The sequence below is a fragment of the Indicator indicator genome, chromosome 19 (assembly GCF_027791375.1).
Source record: "Indicator indicator isolate 239-I01 chromosome 19, UM_Iind_1.1, whole genome shotgun sequence".
Lineage (NCBI taxonomy): Eukaryota > Metazoa > Chordata > Aves > Piciformes > Indicatoridae > Indicator > Indicator indicator.
Genome location: NC_072028.1, coordinates 10,183,031 through 10,205,289, shown reverse-complemented (window position 1 = coordinate 10,205,289; position 22,259 = coordinate 10,183,031). Strand labels below are relative to the sequence as shown.

The 22,259-nt window shown below is 53.1% G+C and overlaps 1 protein-coding gene across 1 annotated transcript; it reads right to left on the bottom strand.

Moving 5' to 3' along the window:
* Positions 1 to 1,543: 1,543 nt before the first annotated feature.
* Positions 1,544 to 21,909, bottom strand: TCF25 (transcription factor 25). Its single transcript, XM_054389537.1, has 18 exons — positions 21,727 to 21,909; positions 20,646 to 20,810; positions 19,712 to 19,786; positions 18,649 to 18,773; positions 16,910 to 16,975; positions 15,587 to 15,669; positions 14,782 to 14,912; positions 12,133 to 12,232; positions 10,303 to 10,396; positions 9,223 to 9,315; positions 8,580 to 8,685; positions 7,535 to 7,694; positions 6,573 to 6,660; positions 5,848 to 6,006; positions 4,577 to 4,667; positions 4,288 to 4,367; positions 1,908 to 1,980; positions 1,544 to 1,752 (listed from the first exon to the last, which is right to left on the bottom strand). Exons 1-18 carry the CDS (start codon positions 21,907 to 21,909, stop codon positions 1,591 to 1,593), a joined length of 2,034 nt encoding a protein of 677 aa, XP_054245512.1. The 3' UTR covers positions 1,544 to 1,590.
* Between the last annotated feature and the right edge of the window lie 350 nt (positions 21,910 to 22,259).

Sequence of the window (22,259 nt, the reverse complement as noted above, 5' to 3'; positions counted from 1 at the left end):
CACAGCTGAGCAGCCTGGGGGTTGTGTGCCATGAGGGTTGTCTGCATCCTTGGGGTACCATGTTCCTTGAGATCCCCAAGCGTTCTGGGGTCCTGGATGCCCAAAGTGGATCTCTGCACCCTGGGGTGTCCATGCGCTTTAGGTTTCCTACCTGTTCTGAGGGGCATGCCCTGAGGGACTATGTCTCTTGTGGGGTCCTATGTGTCCTGCAGACCTGAATGTATCAGGAGTCATCCCAACACCTGGAGTAGACCATGCACCTTGGAGTCCCCAGTCGTCCTAGGTGTCACAAGGTGATCTTTGCACCCTGAAAGGTCCATGTACTTTGGGATCCCCAAGTGCCCCATGCGCCTTGAGGATCTCAATGAGACCCTCACCATCAAGTTGTCCCCCTCACCATCCCGTCTGGCCTTGCCTGAGCCAGGTTGGGGGAAGGTGTTTTGCCGCAGGCAATGGATCCAACAGGAATTGTCAAAGATGGGATTAAACAGGGGCAAAAACCCAGCACCAGAGGGAGGCCGGGCAGGCTCTGGGTGGGGGGTGGCTCAGTCCCCATCTGACCATCATGTGCTTTGCTTTGGTGTTGATGCCCCAAGCCGCCAAGCTGCCAAAGAGCTATTCACAGCTCCGTGAAAAGGCTGTGTCTCGCAGTCATTCCCAGTGGCTGCATCCGTGCTGGGAGCCTTTCCCCACAGCACACAACAGCTCCTGGCTCCAGTTGGGATAAAGAAGGCTCAGCTGGATGAGGATGGGAACATGGAGCGGGTGAGGGGAGGCTCAGGTTTTCATGGTGGGTCACCACGCTGCTGGTACGTGCTGTGAATTCATCAGCAGAAAATGCAGTCTGCAAATCTGAGCAAATGAAGCTCTAGTGGGACTGGGATGAGGCTGGGGCTGCCAACCTGCTCCAGCCTCATCCCCAGGGCTTTATTCCCAGCATCCTTGCTCAGCATTAAATCCACAAACACACCATTACACAGCAGAAAAAAAAAGAAAAAGCTTTCTGGGCAGCAAGGTTGGAAAGCTGCTGACCTCATTCCTGGCTCTACAAGGGAGAAAACAAAGGTGAGGGGGGGGAGGTGTGCATGGAGTTTTTGGCAGCTCCCAGCAGGATGAAACGGCTGCTGCACAATTTGAGAGATGCAGTTCCTCAGCAGAAGCCCTTAAGAGGTGGCATTGGAGTGGGGATGCTGTCAGCAAGATGAGGGGTCCAGGGTGGGGGAAGCACAGAGGGCTCGGAAGGAAAAAAACCAGCATGTGGGGCTGGGAGGTTTTAGATTGATGAATGGGTCAGGGAAAGGAAAAAGCCCCTCTGTCCGTTAAAAGCTGGGAAAGAGGGTTTAAAATGTTCTTGGAGGAGGCCAGAAGGGGCCGAGGCTGACGTGGGGCTGAGGGACAGCTGCTGTAGATTAGTTCTGCCAGGTTCAGACTGTCCTCACCACTCCTGAGGGACTGGGAAGGTGCTGTCAGTGTCAGCCTCACAGCCCTGAACAAAGCCCATCCCCACAGCACGAGGTTTGCATGGCTTTATTGGACGGGGGGTAGTTACAGAGAGTTTGGGGGCGGGGGGGGATGTAATGCATTCTCAGGTCAGTCCCAGTCTCCGTCGCCTTCAGGATTGTCATCTTGGGGGGGTTCCTGGAACTGGATGTTGGCCAGCATGTCCCGCATGGCCGCCATCAGCCTGTTCACCCCCTGATTGAGCTCTTGTCCTGCTCCAGCCTCGTTGTCCCCGTCATGCCTGACATCCCCCTGCAAGAGAACAGAGCTGGAGAGACAAAGCTGCTGCCAAAGACACATGGAGCTGCTCCACAAGCTGCTGTTCAGGCACTACCGGTGCCAGGAGCCGCTCCCAGTGCAGCGGAAGCTTCGGCAGCGGCATCGAGCTCTGCTCTGCCCACACCTACCTGCAGGTTAAAGTTTGGCAACAGGGAGCGGAAGAAGAGAGATAAAGTGCTTTCATAGGAGGCTTGGTTTGTTCTGAAACACAAAAGGCACAGTGTGTTTCAATGGTGGCTTTGAACTGGACCTGAAGCAGTGTGGAGAGAGCCACGCTGCTGACCAGAGCATTGCGTGGCTGCTCCACAGCCATCCCTGATCCAGGGATGGGGGTTTGTGGGGGTTTCCCACGCCAAGCAGCTGAACTCTGGGCAAAACTGTCAGTAAAAGTGCTGCCAGGCTGGGTCTGAGGTGGGTTACCACATGAAAATGTGTGGACTTTGTTTCCACCTTACATCTGCCTGCACTCAATGCGTGCTTACCCCAAACCACCCCAGTTAAACAGCAGCCCAAGTTTCCCAGTGGCCTCAAAGGCTGTCAAAAGCCACCACCTCCAATGGTGACCACCATGGGATGTGGCAGAACCAGTCCTGCCTCTTGGTAGCACCACAAGCTGGGTGGATCTTGCTCCTACATGGAAGAGGATGGCAGCACCAAGTGCCCAAGGGCAGCCAGGCCTGGGGCTGAGGGTGTGCTGGGAATGCACTAGCTGTGGAAGGAGGAGAAGGAGGAGAAGGAGGAGAAGGAGGAGAAGGAGGAGAAGGAGGAGAAGGAGGAGAAGGAGGAGAAGGAGGAGAAGGAGGAGAAGGAGAAGAAGGAGGAGAAGGAGGAGAAGGAGGAGAGGAGGAGAAGGAGAAGGAGGAGAAGGAGGAGAAGGAGAAGGAGGAGAAGGAGGAGAAGGAGAAGGAGGAGAAGGAGGAGAAGGAGGAGGAGGAGGAGAAGGAGGAGAAGGAGGAGGAGGAGGAGAAGGAGGAGAAGGAGGAGAAGGAGGAGAAGGAGGAGAAGGAGGAGAAGGAGGAGAAGGAGGAGAAGGAGGAGAAGGAGGAGAAGGAGGAGAAGGAGGAGAAGGGGAGAAGGAGGAGAAGGAGGAGAAGGAGGAGAAGGAGGAGAAGGAGGAGAAGGAGGAGAAGGAGGAGAAGGAGGAGAAGGAGGAGAAGGAGGAGAAGGAGGAGAAGGAGGAGAAGGAGGAGAAGGAGGAGAAGGAGGAGAAGGAGGGAAGGAGGAGAAGGAGGAGAAGGAGGAGAAGGAGGAGAAGGAGGAGAAGGAGGAGAAGGAGGAGAAGGAGGAGAAGGAGGAGAAGGAGGAGAAGGAGGAGAAGGAGGAGGAGAAGGAGGAGAAGGAGGAGAAGGAGGAGAAGGAGGAGAAGGAGGAGAAGGAGGAGAAGGAGGAGAAGGAGGAGAAGGAGGAGAAGGAGGAGAAGGAGGAGAAGGAGGAGAAGGAGGAGAAGGAGGAGAAGGAGGAGAAGGAGGAGAAGGAGGAGAAGGAGGAGAAGGAGGAGAAGGAGGAGAAGGAGGAGAAGGAGGAGAAGGAGGAGAAGGAGGAGAAGGAGGAGAAGGAGGAGAAGGAGGAGAAGGAGGAGAAGGAGGAGAAGGAGGAGAAGGAGGAGAAGGAGGAGAAGGAGGAGAAGGAGGAGAAGGAGGAGAAGGAGGAGAAGGAGGAGAAGGAGGAGAAGGAGGAGAAGGAGGAGAAGGAGGAGAAGGAGGAGAAGGAGGAGAAGGAGGAGAAGGAGGAGAAGGAGGAGAGGAGGAGAAGGAGGAGAAGGAGGAGAAGGAGGAGAAGGAGGAGAAGGAGGAGAAGGAAGAGAAGGAAGAGAAGGAGGAGAAGGAGGAGAAGGAGGAGAAGGAGGAGAAGGAGGAGAAGGAGGAGAAAGGAGGAGAAGGAGGAGGAAGGAGGAGGAAGGAGGAGAAGGAGGAGAAGGAGGAGAAGGAGGAGAAGGAGGAGAAGGAGGAGAAGGAGGAGAAGGAGGAGAAGGAGGAGAAGGAGGAGAAGGAGGAGAAGGAGGAGAAGGAGGAGAAGGAGGGAGGAGAAGGAGGAGAAGGAGGAGAAGGAGGAGAAGGAGGGAGGAGAAGGAGGAGAAGGAGGAGAAGGAGGAGAAGGAGGAGAAGGAGGAGAAGGAGGAGAAGGAGGAGAAGGAGGAGAAGGAGGAGAAGGAGGAGAAGGAGGAGAAGGAGGAGAAGGAGGAGAAGGAGGAGAAGGAGGAGAAGGAGGAGAAGGAGGAGAAGGAGGAGAAGGAGGAGAAGGAGGAGAAGGAGGAGAAGGAGGAGAAGGAGGAGAAGGAGGAGAAGGAGGAGAAGGAGGAGAAGGAGGAGAAGGAGGAGAAGGAGGAGAAGGAGGAGAAGGAGGAGAAGGAGGAGAAGGAGGAGAAGGAGGAGAAGGAGGAGAAGGAGGAGAAGGAGGAGAAGGAGGAGAAGGAGGAGAAGGAGGAGAAGGAGGAGAAGGAGGAGAAGGAGGAGAAGGAGGAGAAGGAGGAGAAGGAGGAGAAGGAGGAGAAGGAGGAGAAGGAGGTACCTTTCTGGTCTGGTGTAGGAAATGATGGAATCCAGAGGAGGTAAAGGGTCAAACCCCATCACTGGCTGTGAGGTCACCTCCTGCAGGGAGGGAGGAATAAAACAAGGGGTGAAGCTGTGTCACTAATAGCAACAAACACCAAGACATGGTTTTGGTGGGACCAGCTGGGCACTCACTGCAGCCTGTCCTGCCCATGTACAACCCCTTCTGTGCCACCCTCAGAACCCGGGGCGAGGATGCTGCTTGCTGGTGGTTGGGGTTTACAGTGTGCCCCATGAGGGCCCCTCACCAGAGGCAGAGCCGCGGTGGCCTCCTTCATCTCAGAGAGGATGACGTGCCGGTAGATATTCCTGGGTGCACTCTGGTATCGCATCTTCCTCCTGCAGCGGGGACAGGGAGAGAAGATTGCCTGGAGCACACCTTGGCACAGCCAGATGGATATTCCTGCTTCCCTAGCTGCACTCTCAGTGTCATCCCCAGCTCTGGGGGATGTGCTGTATTGGACAGAGCTGGTGACAGCAAAGTCACCTGCCAGCTGCTGACCTCAGATGAGCGAGAACGGCTCAGGGACACTGCAAAGATCTCTCACCAGGTCAGCAGAACAAACCAGCTCTGGTGTAGGACAAGACCCTCCTCTTCTGCTTCTCAGAGATGGGAAGTGTTTCCAGGCACTAAACTGGGGCCCAGTAGTGGTGCCCAGCAACAGGACAAGGGGCAACAGACAAACTGGAACCCAGGAGGTTCTGTCTGAACAGGAGAAAATTCTTTGGTGTGAGGGTTCTGGAGCCCCGGAGCAGGCTGCCCAGAGCTGTTGTGGAGTCTCCTTGTTTGGAGAGACTGCAAAACCTGCCTGAACATTGTGATCCTGAGCAAATTGCTCTGGGTGAATCTGCTTTAGCAGGGTGTTGGATTACATGATCTTCAGAGATCCCTTCCAACCCCCACCAATCCCATTCTGGGATTCTTTGAATATCTGTATAGGGAAGAGCTCCTGCCTTCCCAGCCCCATGGTGTGACCCTTAAGTGTCAGCAGCCACCATCAGATCAGTTGTGGGTCCCTCAGGTCTTGTGGAGACTTGATTTTAGAAGTTCCCATCCAATCAAAACAACTCTTATGATTTGATTCTAGGGTTCTGTGATTCTGTGGAGGAGGAGGGGGTCAGTCTCTTCTCCCAAAGAGCAAGTGGCAGGACAAGATGAAAACACATCAAATTGCACCAGAGGAAGTTTAGATTGGACGTGAGGAACAATTTCTTCCCCTTGAGGGTTATCAAGGCCTGGGCCAGGCTGTCCAGGGCAGGGGAGGAGTCCAAATCCCTGCAGGGGTTTCAAAGCCATGGAGATGTGGTGCTGAGGGACATAGGTTAGTGGTGACCTGGCAGCACTAAGTTAATAGTTGGACCTGACGATCTTCAAGGTCTCTTCCAATCAAAATGATTCTGTGATTTTAAGTCCCAACAGGCATGAGCTCCTCTCAAGAGCTCCTCATCCTGCTCCATGCCCATGTCTTAGCACCATGCTTAGTACAGAAGCCTTTCCTCTCAGCCCTGCCATACTCACTTGTGCTCAGACTCCTCCACCAATGGGTCCTGGGTATCTACCATGCGCAAAACCTCGTGGACATTGGTCTCCAGCCAGGCCATGACAGCTGGGTCCTTCCACAGGGCATGAGTCCTCCCCACGTAGAGGGATGTCAGCTGGTTCAAGGCAGGGGGCTGGCTATGGGAGAGAGTGGTTATTCAGGGCAATCTCCTCCTCACCTGCAGGTCCTGGCCAAGGGCTCATCTCCACACCGTGCTTCAGCATGAGAAGAGAAGGAGAGGACTCTCAGGCTCCCTGCTTCCCTATTTCCATCTACCTCCTCCACCAGTTCTTCTGCCTCCATCTATTTCCAGGCTAAGCAGAGGCAGGAGATGAAAGCGAAGGCTGCCATGGCCCGAGGGGGAGGCCACTTGTGTGGCGAGAACCACGTGTCAGGGAAACCCAGACTGGCAGGAGACAGCCTGCCCTGAGAGCACGCACGCGTCCTTCGCCCTTACTACAGGTCCCAACAAGCTCCAGCCTGAACTCCTGACCCACCACGGTAAGGTGAGGTGGGTCTGTCAGCAGTACCTGGTGGGAATCCATTGTGGAAATCCATTATGGAAGCATCAAACAGCCTACTCCGGAAAGCCAAATGCTCTCCTTGGCAGTTTTCTACCTCCATTACCTGCCTGAGTAAGCAAAATCCCCACTAAGGGCCAAATTGATCCTCTCTCTTGATCAGCAACATCTCCAGGTCTTACCTTATCTGAGCATTCAATCCAAAAAAGGAATGGGATGCGACCCTGGCGTCAGGCTGCACGCTGCAGTGATCCAACAATGGCATCAGGACTGTGGAAGGAAGTCAGAGGGATCATGTGCAGTGAGGAGCACCCTGGAGAGGTGGAGACAACTCCAACTTGGGAATGCAGCACCCCTAAGGGCACTGAATAGGATCTGCACGGTGGTGAGGGGTGAGAAGGCTGCTGAGAGGTTGATGCTGTATGTTGGTCTCCACATGGATGATGGAAATGGATGTAGAGCAAACAAAACCCAAACTTTTTTGTGTTCCCAGTGACAGAAGGTGCAATTTTCTGCACTTTGAGCTGCTAGCCTTTGAACGTGAACGAGGCCTTTATCTCGGCCACCGTGACGAGCAGCCGGGAGATGGTTCAAGCCAACACAAACCAAAGCTCTGTTCCAGAGCTGGTTATTCCTGCTGATGAAGGCACACCCTCCTCCTCCAGGCCCAGAGGGGCTGTGCATCTCCTTTCATGGGCAGCAGCATGAACGGGATGAAAGGAGGAGGGATGGGTGGCTGTGGAGAGCTCAGCTAAGGCAGAGCAGTGCCTTGGAGCAGAGGCCAGGAGAGACTCATTGGCTCCGTGCTGGGAAAAACTGCTGTGAAGCCTTTTATCTGCTCCAGGCTTCCAGTTCTCATCCTCCCCCAAATTACACCCCCGTGACTGTCTCTAAGGAAGAGGCAGGAGCTGCTCCCTCATTTCAAGGGCTGAATCCCACCATTGTCACCCCAGAAGCAGGTACCTGCCACTGCCTACATCACCCTCTGAGTCAGGGCTTCCAGCTCCCACTGTTTGCAACCCGCAGGCAAAGCTCTGCCTCTGCAGCTGGGATCCAGCTTTGCTCTGGCAGATGAAAAGAGCAGCAAAGCTGGTGGGGATGGACCTGCTGGTAGGGATGGCCATAGCAGTGGGGACAGACCTACCGCTTGGGAACATGACCAGGGCGAGCTGGATGAGCCGGGCAGCTCTCTCCCGAGCCTGGCTTCGCTCCAGCTCTGGGCGTTCTTCCTGCTGGCTCAGGAAAAAATAGGCCAGCGGCACCGAGAAGGCAAAATTGGGCAGCTGGGACAAATTCCGGTGACTCTGCAAGATCAGAGAGGTTGAGCGGGAAATGAAGCTCTGCAGAAGCCTCTGGATGCAGCTGAGCCATGCACAGGGTGGGGATTCTGTCTTGGCGAATCAGAGTCATGGAATCACATAATGGTTTGGTTGGAAAAGGCCTTTAAGATCATCAAGTCCAACTGTTAAGCCAGCGCCACCAGGTCACCACTGAACCATGTCTCTCAGCATGACATCTCTATGGCTTTGAAACCCCTTCAGAGATGGGGACTCCACCACTGCCTTGGGAGGCCTGGGCCAGGCTTTGACAAGTCTCAAAGAGAAGAAATTTTTCCTTATCTCCAACTTAAGCCTCCCCCCTGGGGCAATTTGAGTACATTTCCTCTTGTCCTGTCACTTGTTCCTTGGGAGAAGAGACTGATCCCCACCTGCCTCCACCCTCTTTCAGGGAGTTGTGGAAAGCCAGAAGGTCTCTCCTCAGCCTCCTTTTCTCCAGGCTGAACAATCCTAGTTCCTTCAGCTGTTTCTCATAAGACCTCACCAGCTTCATTGCCCTTCTCTGGACCTGCTCCAGCACCTCAATGTCCTTCTTGAAGTGAGGGGCTCCAAACTAAACCCAGGATTCCAGTGTTGGCCTTCTTGGGCACCTGGGCAAACAGGATTGCTTGCTGGATGAAGCTAACACTCCAGCTGCTGACCCGGTGCCTCCACAACTGAGTAAGCAACTCCTTCATTTGTTTGCAGGGTACCAGGATCACAAGAACAAACCTCTCAACCTTTATGGGTCATCCCAATGCTGTTGGGACACCCTCAAAGCCTCAACCTGGCTACAGAAACCTTCTGCTCTGCCAGCCCAGGCAGGTAGAGCCCCAGGAATCAGCTGTGTCCCCTGTCAGCCGGGCAGCTCACCTCCCACTCCTGGAAGATGCGGGTCAGGAAGCTGTACTCCCTGGCTCGGAGGGCCAGGAAGTCGATCAGCAGCAGCACGCAGAGAGGGTCGTTCTCTGGATCCAGGCTTCAGGGGGAGGTGAGCACAAGGGAGGGAACAAAATCAGTGTCACAAAAGCTGTCCTCGTTTCGAAGTGAAACAAGAGTTGCCCACTGGCATGCAGAGAGCTCTGTGACTCAGCAAGTGGAGGTAATAGCAACACAGTCGTTCCTCCAAGGCCAGGCTGATGGTGCCATATCCCACAGATGGATGCTGGCCCCTGCTACCACCCAGGAGGAGGAATGACAGCCACAGACCAAGCAGGTTGCAGACTCCATCACACATTTGCTCCAAAGACTCTGAGCTCTGTGGACCAGCAAGACCAAGGGCCTAAACTCCTCCTCAACCACCACCTCTCTCCAAAGCAGCACCACAGATAAAAGCAAGTGCCCCAAACTAGCCTGTGATGCTGCATCTCTAAGGAGTAGAAACAAGGCCTTGCTGAGGGTAGGAGCAGAAAAACAACTCCAGAGTTCCTGTCCCAACCAGGTTAGGTTCAGTCTGTAGTTCCCTTAAGACTGGGACATCCTGCCCCATCCCACAGTCCTCAGTGGTGATACCCACCTCAGGATCAACTTGCAGAACTCCAAGGCTGTCCGGGGACAGCCTCTCTTCTCCAGGAACATCAGGTGCTTGAAGAGGGCCAGGAAGAAAGCCCTGAATTGGGAACACAAGCAGGGTTTAAAAGCCAGACTTGGAGAGAAGAATCTTATGCCACTCAGGAATGGGGATATAGAGTCATATCCAGCTCCTCATTCCCTGAAGGGTCTAGAGAACCAAGCCTGGTGCAGCTGGGGTGCCACAGACCCTCTTGTTCCCGTATTTTTCCTTTTTGTCATCATTTTGTGCAAGCACAGGGACAATAAGCCCATGGTTGGCTCCATCCCTGCTCCCCATGGCCCTCAGCCTTGTGCTGTTGCAAGACCAAGTGACAAGTCAGGACAAGAAGAAGGAGGAAACTCCCAAAATCTGCATCCGGCCTTGTCCCAGTCTGCCCAGCAGCATGGGGACAATGACACGATGTGTACAGGAGCAGGACTAGCATCCAAACTGGTGTTTGGAGAGAGCCAAGCATTCAGGTCACAGATGGCACAAAGCCCATCAGAGAGCAGGTAGTGGAGGTGTGGGCAAGCTCCAGGTACAGCAGCAGTTCAGGAGAGATGACTTGGGTCAGCTGACTGGAAAATCCCCGGAATAAAGTCACCTTTCCTGCAGCTGCAGAGCTGCTGTTACGTAAAGAGCTTGGCTAGGAAGAAGAGGAGTGCTAGGGATGAAGGCTGGGCAGGCAGCAGTGACCAAGCACAGCCAGGACTCTTTGTGACAAAAAAAAAAAAAAAAGTGCCATTTTGGGTACGAATTGGCATGAGAAGGACATGATGGGGAGGAACAATTAATGCTCCATCAAGAAATCCCTTAGGAAAGGGAATGCTCTGCAAGGAAATCCCAGTGCCAAGAGCTGCTGGTATCCTGTCACCCATCCCAGCAGCCTTGGTGTTGCTTTGCTGAGCTTGTTCTGACAGAAAGGGACATTCAAGGTCCTTCAGCAGCATGGGTGAAGCAGCAGAGGTGGTGAATCTGGGTCTCCAAGGCCAAAGTAGGGCAGGGCAGGCTGTGACGGCTCTCCGGCAGACGTGTGCCACATACCTGTTCTCCGGCCGGCGGTAGTCCAGCCTGCAGGTCCCACTGGTGAGGCTGAACACAGGGTGGAAAGCACACTCCAGGCTGTACAGAGCCCGCTCTGCGGAGAGAGAGGACAGCGTCAGGGCATGTCACCACCCCAGCATGTCACCAGCACCCCAGCAAGCCACACGGCCCTGCTGCTCACAGAACAGACACTGATTTGATCCTCCTCTGCACTGCCCTGGTGAGGCCACATCTGGACTACTGGGGAGTCCAGTTCTGGGCTCCCCAGTTCAGGAGAGACAGGGAATTACTGGAGAGAGTCCAACAGAGGCTACGAAGACACTGAGGGGCCTGGAGCATCTCTGTGAAGAGGAAAGGCTGAGAGGCCTGAGGCTGTTTAGCCTAGAGGACAGCAGTCACAGAGGGAATATGATCAATGCTCAGCAAGAGCTAAAGGGTAGGGGGCAAGAGGATGGGGGTAGACTGTTGTCAGTGGTGCCCAGTGACAGGCCAAGAAGAAACATCTGAACAGGAGAAAATTCCTTGCTGTGAGGGTGCTGGAGCCCTGAAGCAGGCTGCCCAGAGAGGTTGTGGAATCTCCTTCTCTAGAGAGATTCCAAACCCACCTGGACATTGCGATCCTGGTCAACATGCTGTGGGTGACCCTGCTCTAGCAGGGAGGTTGGATTAGGTGATCTCCAGAGGTCCCTTCCACATCCTGATCACCACACTGGGATTCAATGAGAACTCTGGCACCATGAAATAAGGTTGTTCACAGCCTAGCAAGGCATACAGCTGCTTCAGAGTACATGGTGACAGCAGCCCTGTTCTTCTCTGCAGGCATCACGCTCTGGCTGTGAAAAGCAGCTCTTTCCACATGGGAACTGGGGTTGTTCAGCCTGGAGAAGAGGCTGAGGGGAAACCTTCTGCCTCTCTACAACTCTCTGAAAAAGACAGTGGAGCCAGGTAGGGGTTGGTTTCATAAGGAAGAAGCAACAGGACAAGAGGAAACTGCCCCAAGTTGCCCCAGGGGATGTTTAGGTTGGGCATGAGGAACAATTTCTTCCCCTTGAGAGTTGTCAAGGGCCGGCCCAGGCTACCCAAGGCAGTGGTGGAGTCCCCATCCCTGGAGAGGTTTTACAGTTATGGAGATGTGGTGCTCAGAGATATGCTTTAGTGGCGACCTGGTGGTGCTGGGTGAAAGGTTAGACTTGGTGATCTTAAGGGTCTTTTCCAACCTAAACAATTGTATGATTCTATGATTCTTCTGGAGGAAGTTGGGGATTGAGGTTGGCTCTGCCACAACTATCTCCATGTGGCAGCCCAAGCTCCTGTCCTCACTTTGCCTCCGGCCCCTCTGATCATGCTGGAGAGCACATGCCCTGGTTACCAAACAGCATCCTCTGGGATGCTCCTGCCCCCAGGCAGCCAGGGGCAGAGCCTGACATGCTCCTGGTGGAAGGAGAGTCAGGCTGGTCTGGAGGAGTTGCCACTGAGCTGCTGGGCTTCTGGAGCAGCCCCTCTCACAGCTCTATTTTGCAGCTACCACATCAGACCCTCCTCCTACAGGACAGCAGCTACAGGTGGGATCTTGTCATGCCCAGACTATCCTTCTGTTCATTCTGAAGGTGAATATTGATGTTCTTTGGCCCACACAAGCAGGTCTGGCTCTTCAGGTCTCTCCAGCAAAGCTTCTGCTCTGCAGGATCACACTGGGCCACAAACACTTGGCCTTGAGTCACAAGCATGGGGTCAAAACCCTTCTTTTTGCTTCTCTGTCAAAACAACCCCAAACATGAACCAACTCCACTAATTCACAGCAGGGCATCTGCTCCTCACCTCAGCTCTTACCTATGAGGTCTCGGGCCATCTCCTGGTCCTCCTGCATCCGACACACGTCGCTGAGCTGCAGGAGGGAGTCCACATGGTATGGGTTCATCTGGAGCAGCAGCTATAGGAGAGCAGCAGTTTGGTTACATGATGGCACAAATCACTGCTTTGTGTAAGAGAAAGGGGCTGGTCCTGGGCCTGGAGGAGGAGAAATCCCATCCTACACCATCAGAGAGCAATCAGGCAGTGTAGGGTCACACTGCAGGTGAAAGGCAAAACTAGGGATGAAATGAGCCTATTAAAAGCCATGCTGGTCAGAGCAGACATTCTGCCCTGTCCCCAACCCAGATGCTTAAAAGAGAGGAGATGGCAGGGAGCTTTCCCCACCCCAAACCCTTGATTGCAGCTTCCCCCAGGCAGCTCTCTCCCAGTCAGCCCAGCTTTTCCAGTGCTGAGGCCATGCCAAGCCTTTGATCATCTCTGCCATCCTCTTCTGCAACTCTTCTAGCTCCACCAGCTCCTTTTGAAGGTGAGGGCCCAGAGCTGCTCACAAGATTCACAATGCAGGCAGAGGCAGAACAAGATTTCTAGTTTATTTCTCCATCCCTTCACAATTCTGAGCATTTGATGAGGTTTTTGCTTCCTCTCAGTAATGAGAGGACATTTGGACACACCTATTCCAATTCCAGGATCCAGTTCTGGAATGGTTAATGGATTAAAGATGGATTTGTTATTTCCAGGCTTCAGAACAGAAGTTTAACCTGAACATCCTCTGCATTCACTCACTGCATTTTAAATGAGCTACTTTTGCCAAGCCCCTAAAACTCAAGCTTAACATGAAAATACTGAAGCTGCTTCAAATCCCACTGTTTAGTCCTGGGTGGCCTTTTTATCCCCAAAGTGGAATAATACAGCTTCAGAAGCTCCAGATGTTGCACATCTGCAGGGTGGTGGCCAGCGTGACCACCTACAATACAAAGCCTTTGTGTTTATTCTGTCCTTTGCCTCAGTGCCCCTTGCTGGATGTTTTACCACTTCCTTACTTGCTCTTAAGTCCCTTTCTAGTCCATTTTGGAAGGGATGGAGCACTGAGGGTCACTGTGATGGGGAAAAGCTGCCCTTCACGCTCTTAATTCAGCAGTAAGACCCTTTTAATCCACTGTCAAGGGGAGAAAACACAGGCACTGAGCAGGACACCCAAAAAAAAAAAAACCATTTTGCATGGTGAAACCACAGCAGCAAGGCTGATCTGGGCTCAAGTTCACTGGGACTGTAGTTAGCACCATAAACTGGTTGAAGTACTCCTGGCATTGGTAAACCCAGATTTAACCTTTGACAAGAAAGTGAAAGACTAAAGCTGGTGGAATACCATCAAACCAGACCCACTGAACCTACCTGTTAGATTTTCATCTTTGACAGGAAAATGGGAGACTAAAGCTGATGGAACTCATAGATTCATAGCATGGTTTGAAATACATTGAGATGCTAATATCTTCAAAGCTATTGGTTCTGTGATTCTACCTCTCAAGTAATCAGTGATAGGATGAGGGGAAATGGCCTCATGCTGCACCAAGAGAGGTTTAGGTTGGATATTAGGAAAAACTTCTTTACTGAAAGTGGTCAGGCATTTGACCAGGCTGCCCAGGGAGGAGGGTAGAGTCACCATCCCTGGAAGTGTTTCAAAGCTGTGGAGATGGGGGGGGTGCTGAGGGACATAGTTTAACAGTGCTGGGCTGATGGTTGGACTTGATCTTATAGATCTTTTCCAACCTTAATGATTCTATTCAGACCCACCAAAGAGGGACAGAGCATCAAGACTATGATGCATGGAAGAAAACCTGCACAACCCATGCCTGAGCTGTCCTGGGGCCACCAGCTACCAGGCTGGTCCCTGCCATGCTGGAATGACCTCTTGGACTGACTGGGAGCCACTGGGTACAGTCAGCAGGCAGAACTGATGAGCTGGAGGGAGCAGTGGCCCTGAGCCAAGGGTGGAAAAGCAGAAGGAAATCAAACTTTATTTAGCAGACAATGGGCTCTTTAAGGAACTTCTCCAGGGCATGGATCCCAGCTCACGTGGCCAGGAGGTTTGCAGAGCAAAAATACCTCAGTTATGGGTCAGTAGGGTGCAGAGCAATTTCCCCGCGGCTTATCGCTCCAAACTATAAATGTTACCATACAGCTTAATGAGCTTGGACACGCCTGAGGAGCCTCCACACAAAGCCTGTTTTGCTGAAATACCAAGAAAAGACATATTTCATCCACACTGGAGCTGACACTAACAGTGTATTTATAGATTTCCCAGTTAAAGATGGATTGATACTCCTTTCCCAGCTGAAGAGCTGAGACAAGGGCAGCTTTTATTCCTCTCCTTTCAGCCAAATGGGCAGCTCTGGTGGGCTCCTCTTTCTCACAGCTACCTGGCAAGCTTGGGTAAAGCCACCGAGGCTCAGCCACCAGCCCCTGGACCTCACTCACACCAAGGAGGCCACTTATCACATTGATAAGGTTAAAGGAGAGCTCAGCAAGCAACCCAGCCTCACCCCACGCAGAGGGGATGCAGGGCTCAGAATGAGAGGGCAGAAAAATAAGCCCTGAGATGTATCACCCATGTCCCCTGCCAGGAAACACAGGAGGTGACAGCATGGGCCACCCAGTCCTACAACGTACCACAATGTTGTTGGGGTCCATGGACTCCACAGCGTCCAGGAACTTGAACTGCACTTGCTGGTATTCACGATGGTGCTCAAAGGTGAAGTGCTGAACCCCTCTCCTGGTGTCCAGCAGCTGCATGGTAATACCTGGGGGGGTGCAGGGGAGAGGTGGGTGCCACCAACCTGCTAGCACATCAGCGGAGCTTCTACTCTTATAGAATCATGGAATTGGTTTGGTTGGAAGAGATCTTTAAGATCATCAAGTACAACAACCACCCCCCACCTCAACATGAGGGAGAACTTCTTCACTGTGAGGGTCACGGAGCTGGCTGTGGAACAGGCTGGAACAGGCTGCCCAGGGAGGTCGTGGAGTCTCCTTCTCTGGAGACTTTCAAGACCCATCTGGAAGTGTTCCTGTGTGACCTGTGCTGGATTCTATAGTCCTGCTTTGGCAGGGGGGTTGGACTCAATGACCTTCAGAGGTCCCTTCCAACCCCTAACATTCTGTGATCCTGTAACAGTTCGCACACAGGAAGCTCATTCCCATCTTGGGTCCAAAGGGAAATGAGTTTTCACAAAGTCACAGAAAATTCCACTCCCTTCTCATCTTTCCAGAGCTAACATCCACACAAGGTGCCCAGGCAGGCTGTTAAGAACATGGGCATGGTGGCGTCAGGTTGGCAGTTGGACCTGATGACCTCAGAGGTCTTTTCCAACCTTAACGATTCTGTGATTCTAAGGCTCCAGGAAAGCCCAGCTGGCAGAATCAGCTGACTGTGCCAACATGGTGGTGCTGCAGGAGGTGGCACTGAGGGTCTCACCTGTTTTGCTGTAGCGTGGCCAAGTGTTCTTGGGGGCTGTCAGCCACGTGCTGCGGACGTACTGCCGCTGCCGCTGCCTGGGCCTGGGGAGATAACCATCACAGGTCACCATTCCTGTGTCCTAACAGAGTGAAATGGGCCAAAAAAAGAATGATTCAAGGAGAAAAAAAAGAAAAAAAAAAAAAAAAAAGAGAGAGAGACCCATCTTCTCCCCCAGCTGCAGCCCTGTCACAGGGAGCTTCAACATGTTTGCCTTCAAGACACAACATACCTCCGCTCAGGCTCTGCCTTGTTTGGAACCATCCCACTCCGAGCCAGCCAGTGCCTCCAGCATTTCCACTTCAATAGCTTCTCTCCCCTGTTTTCATTCCTGCTAAGGTCTCAGCTGCTTCAAACAGCTTCCCAGATGCAATTAGGAGAGGCCCATAGCCCTCTGACTCATCTCCCTTCCCAGCAGTGCCCTCCAATGTTGACTGGTTTGGCTTAAGTCATGCTCACAAACCCAACCAATGTATTGGTTCAGGGTAGGAGGAATTCAGCCTCCTCAGTGAGGAACTGCTGCTTCTCCCACGTGCACGAAATATTCATCCACAGAGTCTCTCCAAGAAGGATCCTGCTTCCACCACCACTGCTCTGAGCTTACACATTTCTTACATGCACCTTTTTCACACAGCTCATGAACTGGCCCAGCCTGCCCAGAGAGGCTGTGAGTCTCCTTCTCTGCAGAGATTCCAAACCCAGCTGGACACTGTGATTCTGGGTGACCCTGCTTTAGCAGGGGGGCTTAGACTAGATGATCTCCAGAGGTTCCTTTCACCCACCCCCCCATGCTGGGATTTTTCTGTGTAACACTGACCACAATGTAAGGGTTAACTGCATGGAAGCCTCACAGATAAGCAGCAGGGGGGTTCCCTGGGCCCTGAAAGCAAGTGTGTGAGACCCCCCAGAAGCTCTTCAGGGTCCCCTCTAACACATCAGAAACTTTGGAACAGCAAAAGAGACAAAATATGGGAGAAAGAAGAAAAATCTAAAAATCTCTACTGTAAGAAAGTACTTTAGAAGGGTGTGTGACAGCAAATGAGAGAGGCAATCAGCAGAGGAAAAAGCAAATGCTAGCAAATGCCTGGAGAAGTCTTGCTCTCCTCACACATACCACCAAAAGTACTCTCCTCTTCCAATGGATGGCCATGAATGAGTTGGACACCTTGAGCCCTGGATTCTGTGCCCAGGTGTGGGACTGGAGGCTGGGAAAGTCACACCAAGCGAAGGACAGACACAGCAACTCCAACTGTGAGAGGGTTTGGTGTTAAATCCTGGACTAACCTCTGATCACCGAGAACAGCACGAGCCCCAAAGTATCTCTTCAACTCATTCTCTGGGTTCAGGTTTCTAAGAAAGAACAAGAAGGAAAAGTTACCACCAGTTAAACACGGCTCAAAGTCCCACACTTGAGTCCTTTCCATGCACACTGAGTGCTCTGTGACTCAAAACTGCCTCTGGCCAAGCCCTGAGCTGTCACACAAAGCTGCCCTGATATGACACAGCTCACAGAAAGAGATTAAAAATGATCAGAAAGTTATCAGGAGGCAGTGAAAGCCCCATTTGACCAGATCATGCTTCCTTCGTTCTCTGCTCCAAGGAAGGCATGGAGCTGGGAATACTGCTGCTGCCCTCTCCAGGGGAGCTGGGCTCTCAGCCTGGGATAATCCCAGGACAAACTCCATTTGGAAGGTGTGTGCCTGGAGAACATGAGATAGCTGCTGCTGAGGGACACATACCCCCATCACTGCATGGGAGATGGCAAGGACTGAAATATGCTTTTTAAGTACAAAAATCTTGTACCAAAGTGTGTCAACAGCCACAGTTCTATTGATCTAACCTCTGAGTCAGAGAAGGGAGGTGTATTTGGGAGGGTTTCTCTGCTATCCACCAAGCAGGGCTTGAAGAGAAGAGTGGGAAGGCATTGGCCTGCTGCAAGATTAGGGCTACAGATGTGATCAGAAATGTAACTCTCTCTGCTGTAAGGACAGGCTGTGAGAGTTGGGGTCATTTAGCTAGAAGAGCAGTCTGAGAGGGCATCTTCTCAATGAGAGAGAGCTAAAGGCTGAGGGGCAAGAGTATGGGGCCAGACTCTTTTCAGTGGTGCTCAGCGACAGAGAAAAGGGCAACAAGCACAAACTGGAACCCAAGAGCCCCCATCTGACCATGAGGAAAAAATTCTGTACTGTGAGGGTGCTGGAGCCCTGGAGCAGGCTGCCCAGAGAAGTTGTAGAGTCTTGTCTGGAGAGATTCCAAACCCACCTGGACAACCTGCTGTGGGTGCTCCTGCTTTAGCATAGGGATTGGACTGGATGATCTCCAGAGGTCCCTTCTAGCCCAAGCCATGCTGGGATTTGGAGATTCTGGGCCTCCACCAGCCCAAGGTTCCCAAACAAGCTGGACACACTGTTCCAAATGGGTTTCCCAGGGTGATACAGGTTCAGATGTTAGAGATCTCAAGGCTGAGGCAGATTCATTCTCAAGCTCTGAGACATACTCGGTGCTTGGTCCACTTCGTTGATGGTGACAAGAGGGAAAGGTCAGACCAGTCTAACTTGCTTTCCTGGTGGAATTACCTCCTGGCACTGCTCAGTCCTCTTCTGAGGGCTTTACTGGGGCTGGCTAATCACAGCAAATGATATGAATGCAGCTTGTCACCTGGCCAGGCCAGTTTGATCATAGACCTTGATATAGTGCCAGGGCTCTAAGCACTTCTGCAGAGGTTTTCCAAGAGAGTGACAAGGTGGTTTAGGCTGGAAAGATCCTCTGGAGGTTAGTCTAGGCCAGACATCCAGTCAAACCAGGCTGGGCAGGAGAGAATACCAGTCACTCCAAACGCAACACAAGCCAACCTAAGGGGTGGCTGGAAACGGAGCTATGCACAACCATTACCACAACCCTTTTCAAGCAAGGCCCTTAATTTATGGCCAGCCCATGCTGGGAGGCTCCAAAATCGTTTTCCTTTGGGTAATAGATATCCCTGTCACATGCCAGGCTAAAGCTGGGATGGGAGCAAGCACTACCTGTGCTCTACGTAGAGCAGGGGGCGGCTGTCGGGGATTACTCCGCTCTGGGTCTGCTGTGATAGCTCATTGGTGTCCTCAATCTTCTCCAGCAGGCTGTCGATGTCCTCCAGGCCGTTGTCTTCCTTAAAGACAGGAAAAGGCAAAGCAGTTATTAGAGAATGAGTCACCCCAGCAGAGATCACACCCAGTGCCTGCAAGTCCCTCAGCCCATCCTATCTCCATGGGATAGAATCACAGAATTGTTCTGGTTGAAAAAGATCTTTAAGATCATCGAGTCCAACCACTAACCCAGCACAGCCAGGTCACCTCTACACCATGTCCCTCAGCAACACATCTTCACAGCTTTGAAACTCCTCCAGGGACAGAGACCCCACCACTGCTCTGGGCAGCCTGGTCCAAGCCTTGATGACAACCTTTTGGGGAAAGAAATTGTTCCCCACATCCAACCTAAACCTCCTCTGGGGCAACTTGAGGCTGTTTCCTCTTGTCCTATCACTTGTTCCTTGGGTTCTAGCCCTAAGAATCACAGACACTGGATGAAGTACTCCCCAGGTCTGAGTCCTCACTGTGGGGACAGAGCAGGTCACAGGAGAAGACACTTGGCAGTGCTTTAGGTGCTAACACTGAGCAGGTGCTCCTGTTGGCACTTGGGTATCAGATGTCCAACCACGGAGACAGTACATGGCTGAGCACAGGGAGACAGCCAGCAGCCAGAACCCTGTGTGGCTCTGTGGAACCAGGAGAGCTTCCCAAGTAGGGCAGAGAAAGTATCAAGGAAATACAAAATCCCTCACATCATCCCTCCTCCCACACGAGGCCTCGTAGCAGAGATGAAGGAAGCCACTGCTGTGAGGATTTCAGGCCTGCAGCAGAGCTGTGTCAGTCCCAGCTGCTCCAAGAATCGCTGTCTGCTGCCACTTCATGGTTTTAAATGAGCACAACACCAAAAACCAGCAGTTTTGCCCCAAAATCTTTTCTGCAGCCACCTCAGAGTTGTCACTTCACAAACCCCAATGAAGAAATCAGCAGTCACCGACTCTCAGAGCAAATGTAGACATACCAGAGCCTCCCCCGCAGACGTCTTCTTGGTTTTCCTTTTCTTCTTTTTCCTTCGTGACTTGTTAGTCATCACAGGCTGGAAAAAGAAAAGGGCTGTCAGAGCACATCCGTGGACCACAGGGATGGAAGATCCATGGGGAGAAGAGCATTTCCCACAGAAATCAACATGCTAGGAGGACCTGAATATCAGGACCAGCTTCAGCTTTTTAAGGTTCTCACTGAGTAAAAATTCAGAAACAAAGAGGAAATTAAGAAAAGAGAAAATTAAGACACAAAATAGAAGAAAATACCAAAGGCTTACACAGTAAGCGTGAAACATTTGCAGTGTAAGAGGTAAACCTCATCTCACTTTTGTATCAATGCCCTGGACCACAAAATCAGGCAAGAAAACAGTTTGGACACATCATGTTTGGAAGAAATGCGTGTCCTATTCCTGAGGCTCACCCCCTCAGCCTCTGGAATAGAATTCCTAGAATCACAAAATAGTTTGGTGAGAAGGGACCTTGAAAGTCATCTAATCCAACTCCCCTGCAGTCAGCAGTGACATGTGCAACTAGAGCAGGATGCTCAGAGCCCAAGACAACCTGACCTGCAGTAGTTCCAGAGATGAGGCATCTCTCACCTCTCTATGCAACCTGGGCCAGGATCTCACTACTCTCAGTGCAAAAAAATTACCTCCTTCTCTCTAGTCCAAACCTCCCTCTTTTAGTTTAAACTCATCACCCCTTGACCTGTCACACCAGGCCCTGCTAAAAAGTCTGTACCCAGCTTTCTCCCCATATCATCAACCTCCAACGAATCCAAGGCACAAAGGAAGAGCACCACACTTGCCTGTCACCACCTCAGTGCATACAGAGACAGGGAGACACAAAACCTTCTCTCCATGACTCACATGGTGACCCCCATCATCACTGTGTAGTTCACTGCGTACTTACCGTTTGGTCCTGCTCTGCCTCCTCCCCATCTCTCTGCCCATCACCACTGGTGTCCTCAGGCACAGCCCCTTCCTGCTTCCCTCCTGCCCCGTTCTGCTTGCTGAGCCAGGCAGAGGCTTGCTCCTCCTCAGGCAGCAGCTCATCCTCAGACTCATCAGCGAGGATCTGTGCAAAGAGATGGGAAAGCTGTAGGAATAGCTGGCATGAGGCTGTGCTCTGCCCTCTCCTGCACTCAGGAGACAGAATTCCACAGGAATCCAACCTGTAAATGGAAGAGAAAAATGGCATGGAAGCAGCACAGGGCTCAGCACCCCACTGGCTTCTCCAGCAGATAGATGGGGACAACCCCTTCATTTAAAGTGTGCCACCCAGCAGGTACCCAGAGAGGAGCGACCAGGCACTGTTCCCCCAAGGACCCATCTGTGCTGTTCTCTGACCCCAACCAGCATTCTGCTAGGCTGGGAACAGGGATGCCCCTAAACCCAGTTTTCCCACATTTGACTACCCTGACAGGGAGGCCCAGCTCTGACAACATCCTGTACTAGAGCATGCAGCTCTTCTGTCCAGTTCCATTCCCAGTTCAGCTCCAGTTTATGCCTCCTCGAGCCCTCTGATCAACCACCATGTCCCCACCTAGGCCCTCCCAGTCACCCATCACTGCAAGCCCTTCAGTCTCAATCCAGTTCTTGACCCTGAATCAGTCCCTCCTGAGAACTGTCACCCCAGTCACCACCACCCACCCTCCTCCAAACCTCCCTCAGTCACTGCCCACCCTCAGCCACTACCCCCTACAGCTACTGCCACTCCAGCAGTCCCCCACAGCCACTGCCATCTTCCCAACAGCCACTATCACCCCAGCTGTCCCATCCCACAGCCACCATTCCCCCTCCCACAGCCACGCCACAGCCACTGTCACCCCTACCACAGCCACTGTCACCCCTACCATAGCCACTGGTCCCTTTCCAACAGTTACTGTCCTATCTCAGGCGGCCACTGCCATTCCAGCTGCCCTCCCACTGCCACCCCTCCACAGCCACCCCACAGGACCAGAGCCCTCCCCTCGGCCCCGTCCCTTCCTCACCAGCTCGAAGCGGTTGCTGACACCAGTGCGGGCCGGCCCGCGGGGTCCCTTCGCGACGACAGGCGGCCGTGTCTCCTCCCGTGTCTCGGAGCCGGGGTCCGGGTCCAGGCCCAGCTCGCCCAGCCCCGGCTCCTCCTGGCCCCGCTGCTCACCCCGGAGCCGACGCAGGGCCCGCCGCGACATGGAACCCGGGGACGCACCGCGCAGGCGCACAGAGAACCCTTCCGCCTGCACCGGCTCCCCCCCCCCCGGCTCAGCGCCTGACTACGCCTGCACGGCTCCGCCCCGCTGCGTAACCCCGCCCCGGCGTCGGCGTGACCCCGCCCACTGCGAGCCCCGCGACAGTCACGCGCACAGCCGGCCTCCCGGCCCCGCCCCATCTTCTGACATCTCCCCGCCCACTCCATCTAGCCCCGCCCCCCGCGCGTGTTCCCTGAGCCCCAGCCGGGACCTGCATCGCGCCCCACGTGAATGATGTCACAGGAAGGGGTGTGGGAGAGTGAACTTTCCCATGGTCGTTTTGCGAGGTCACA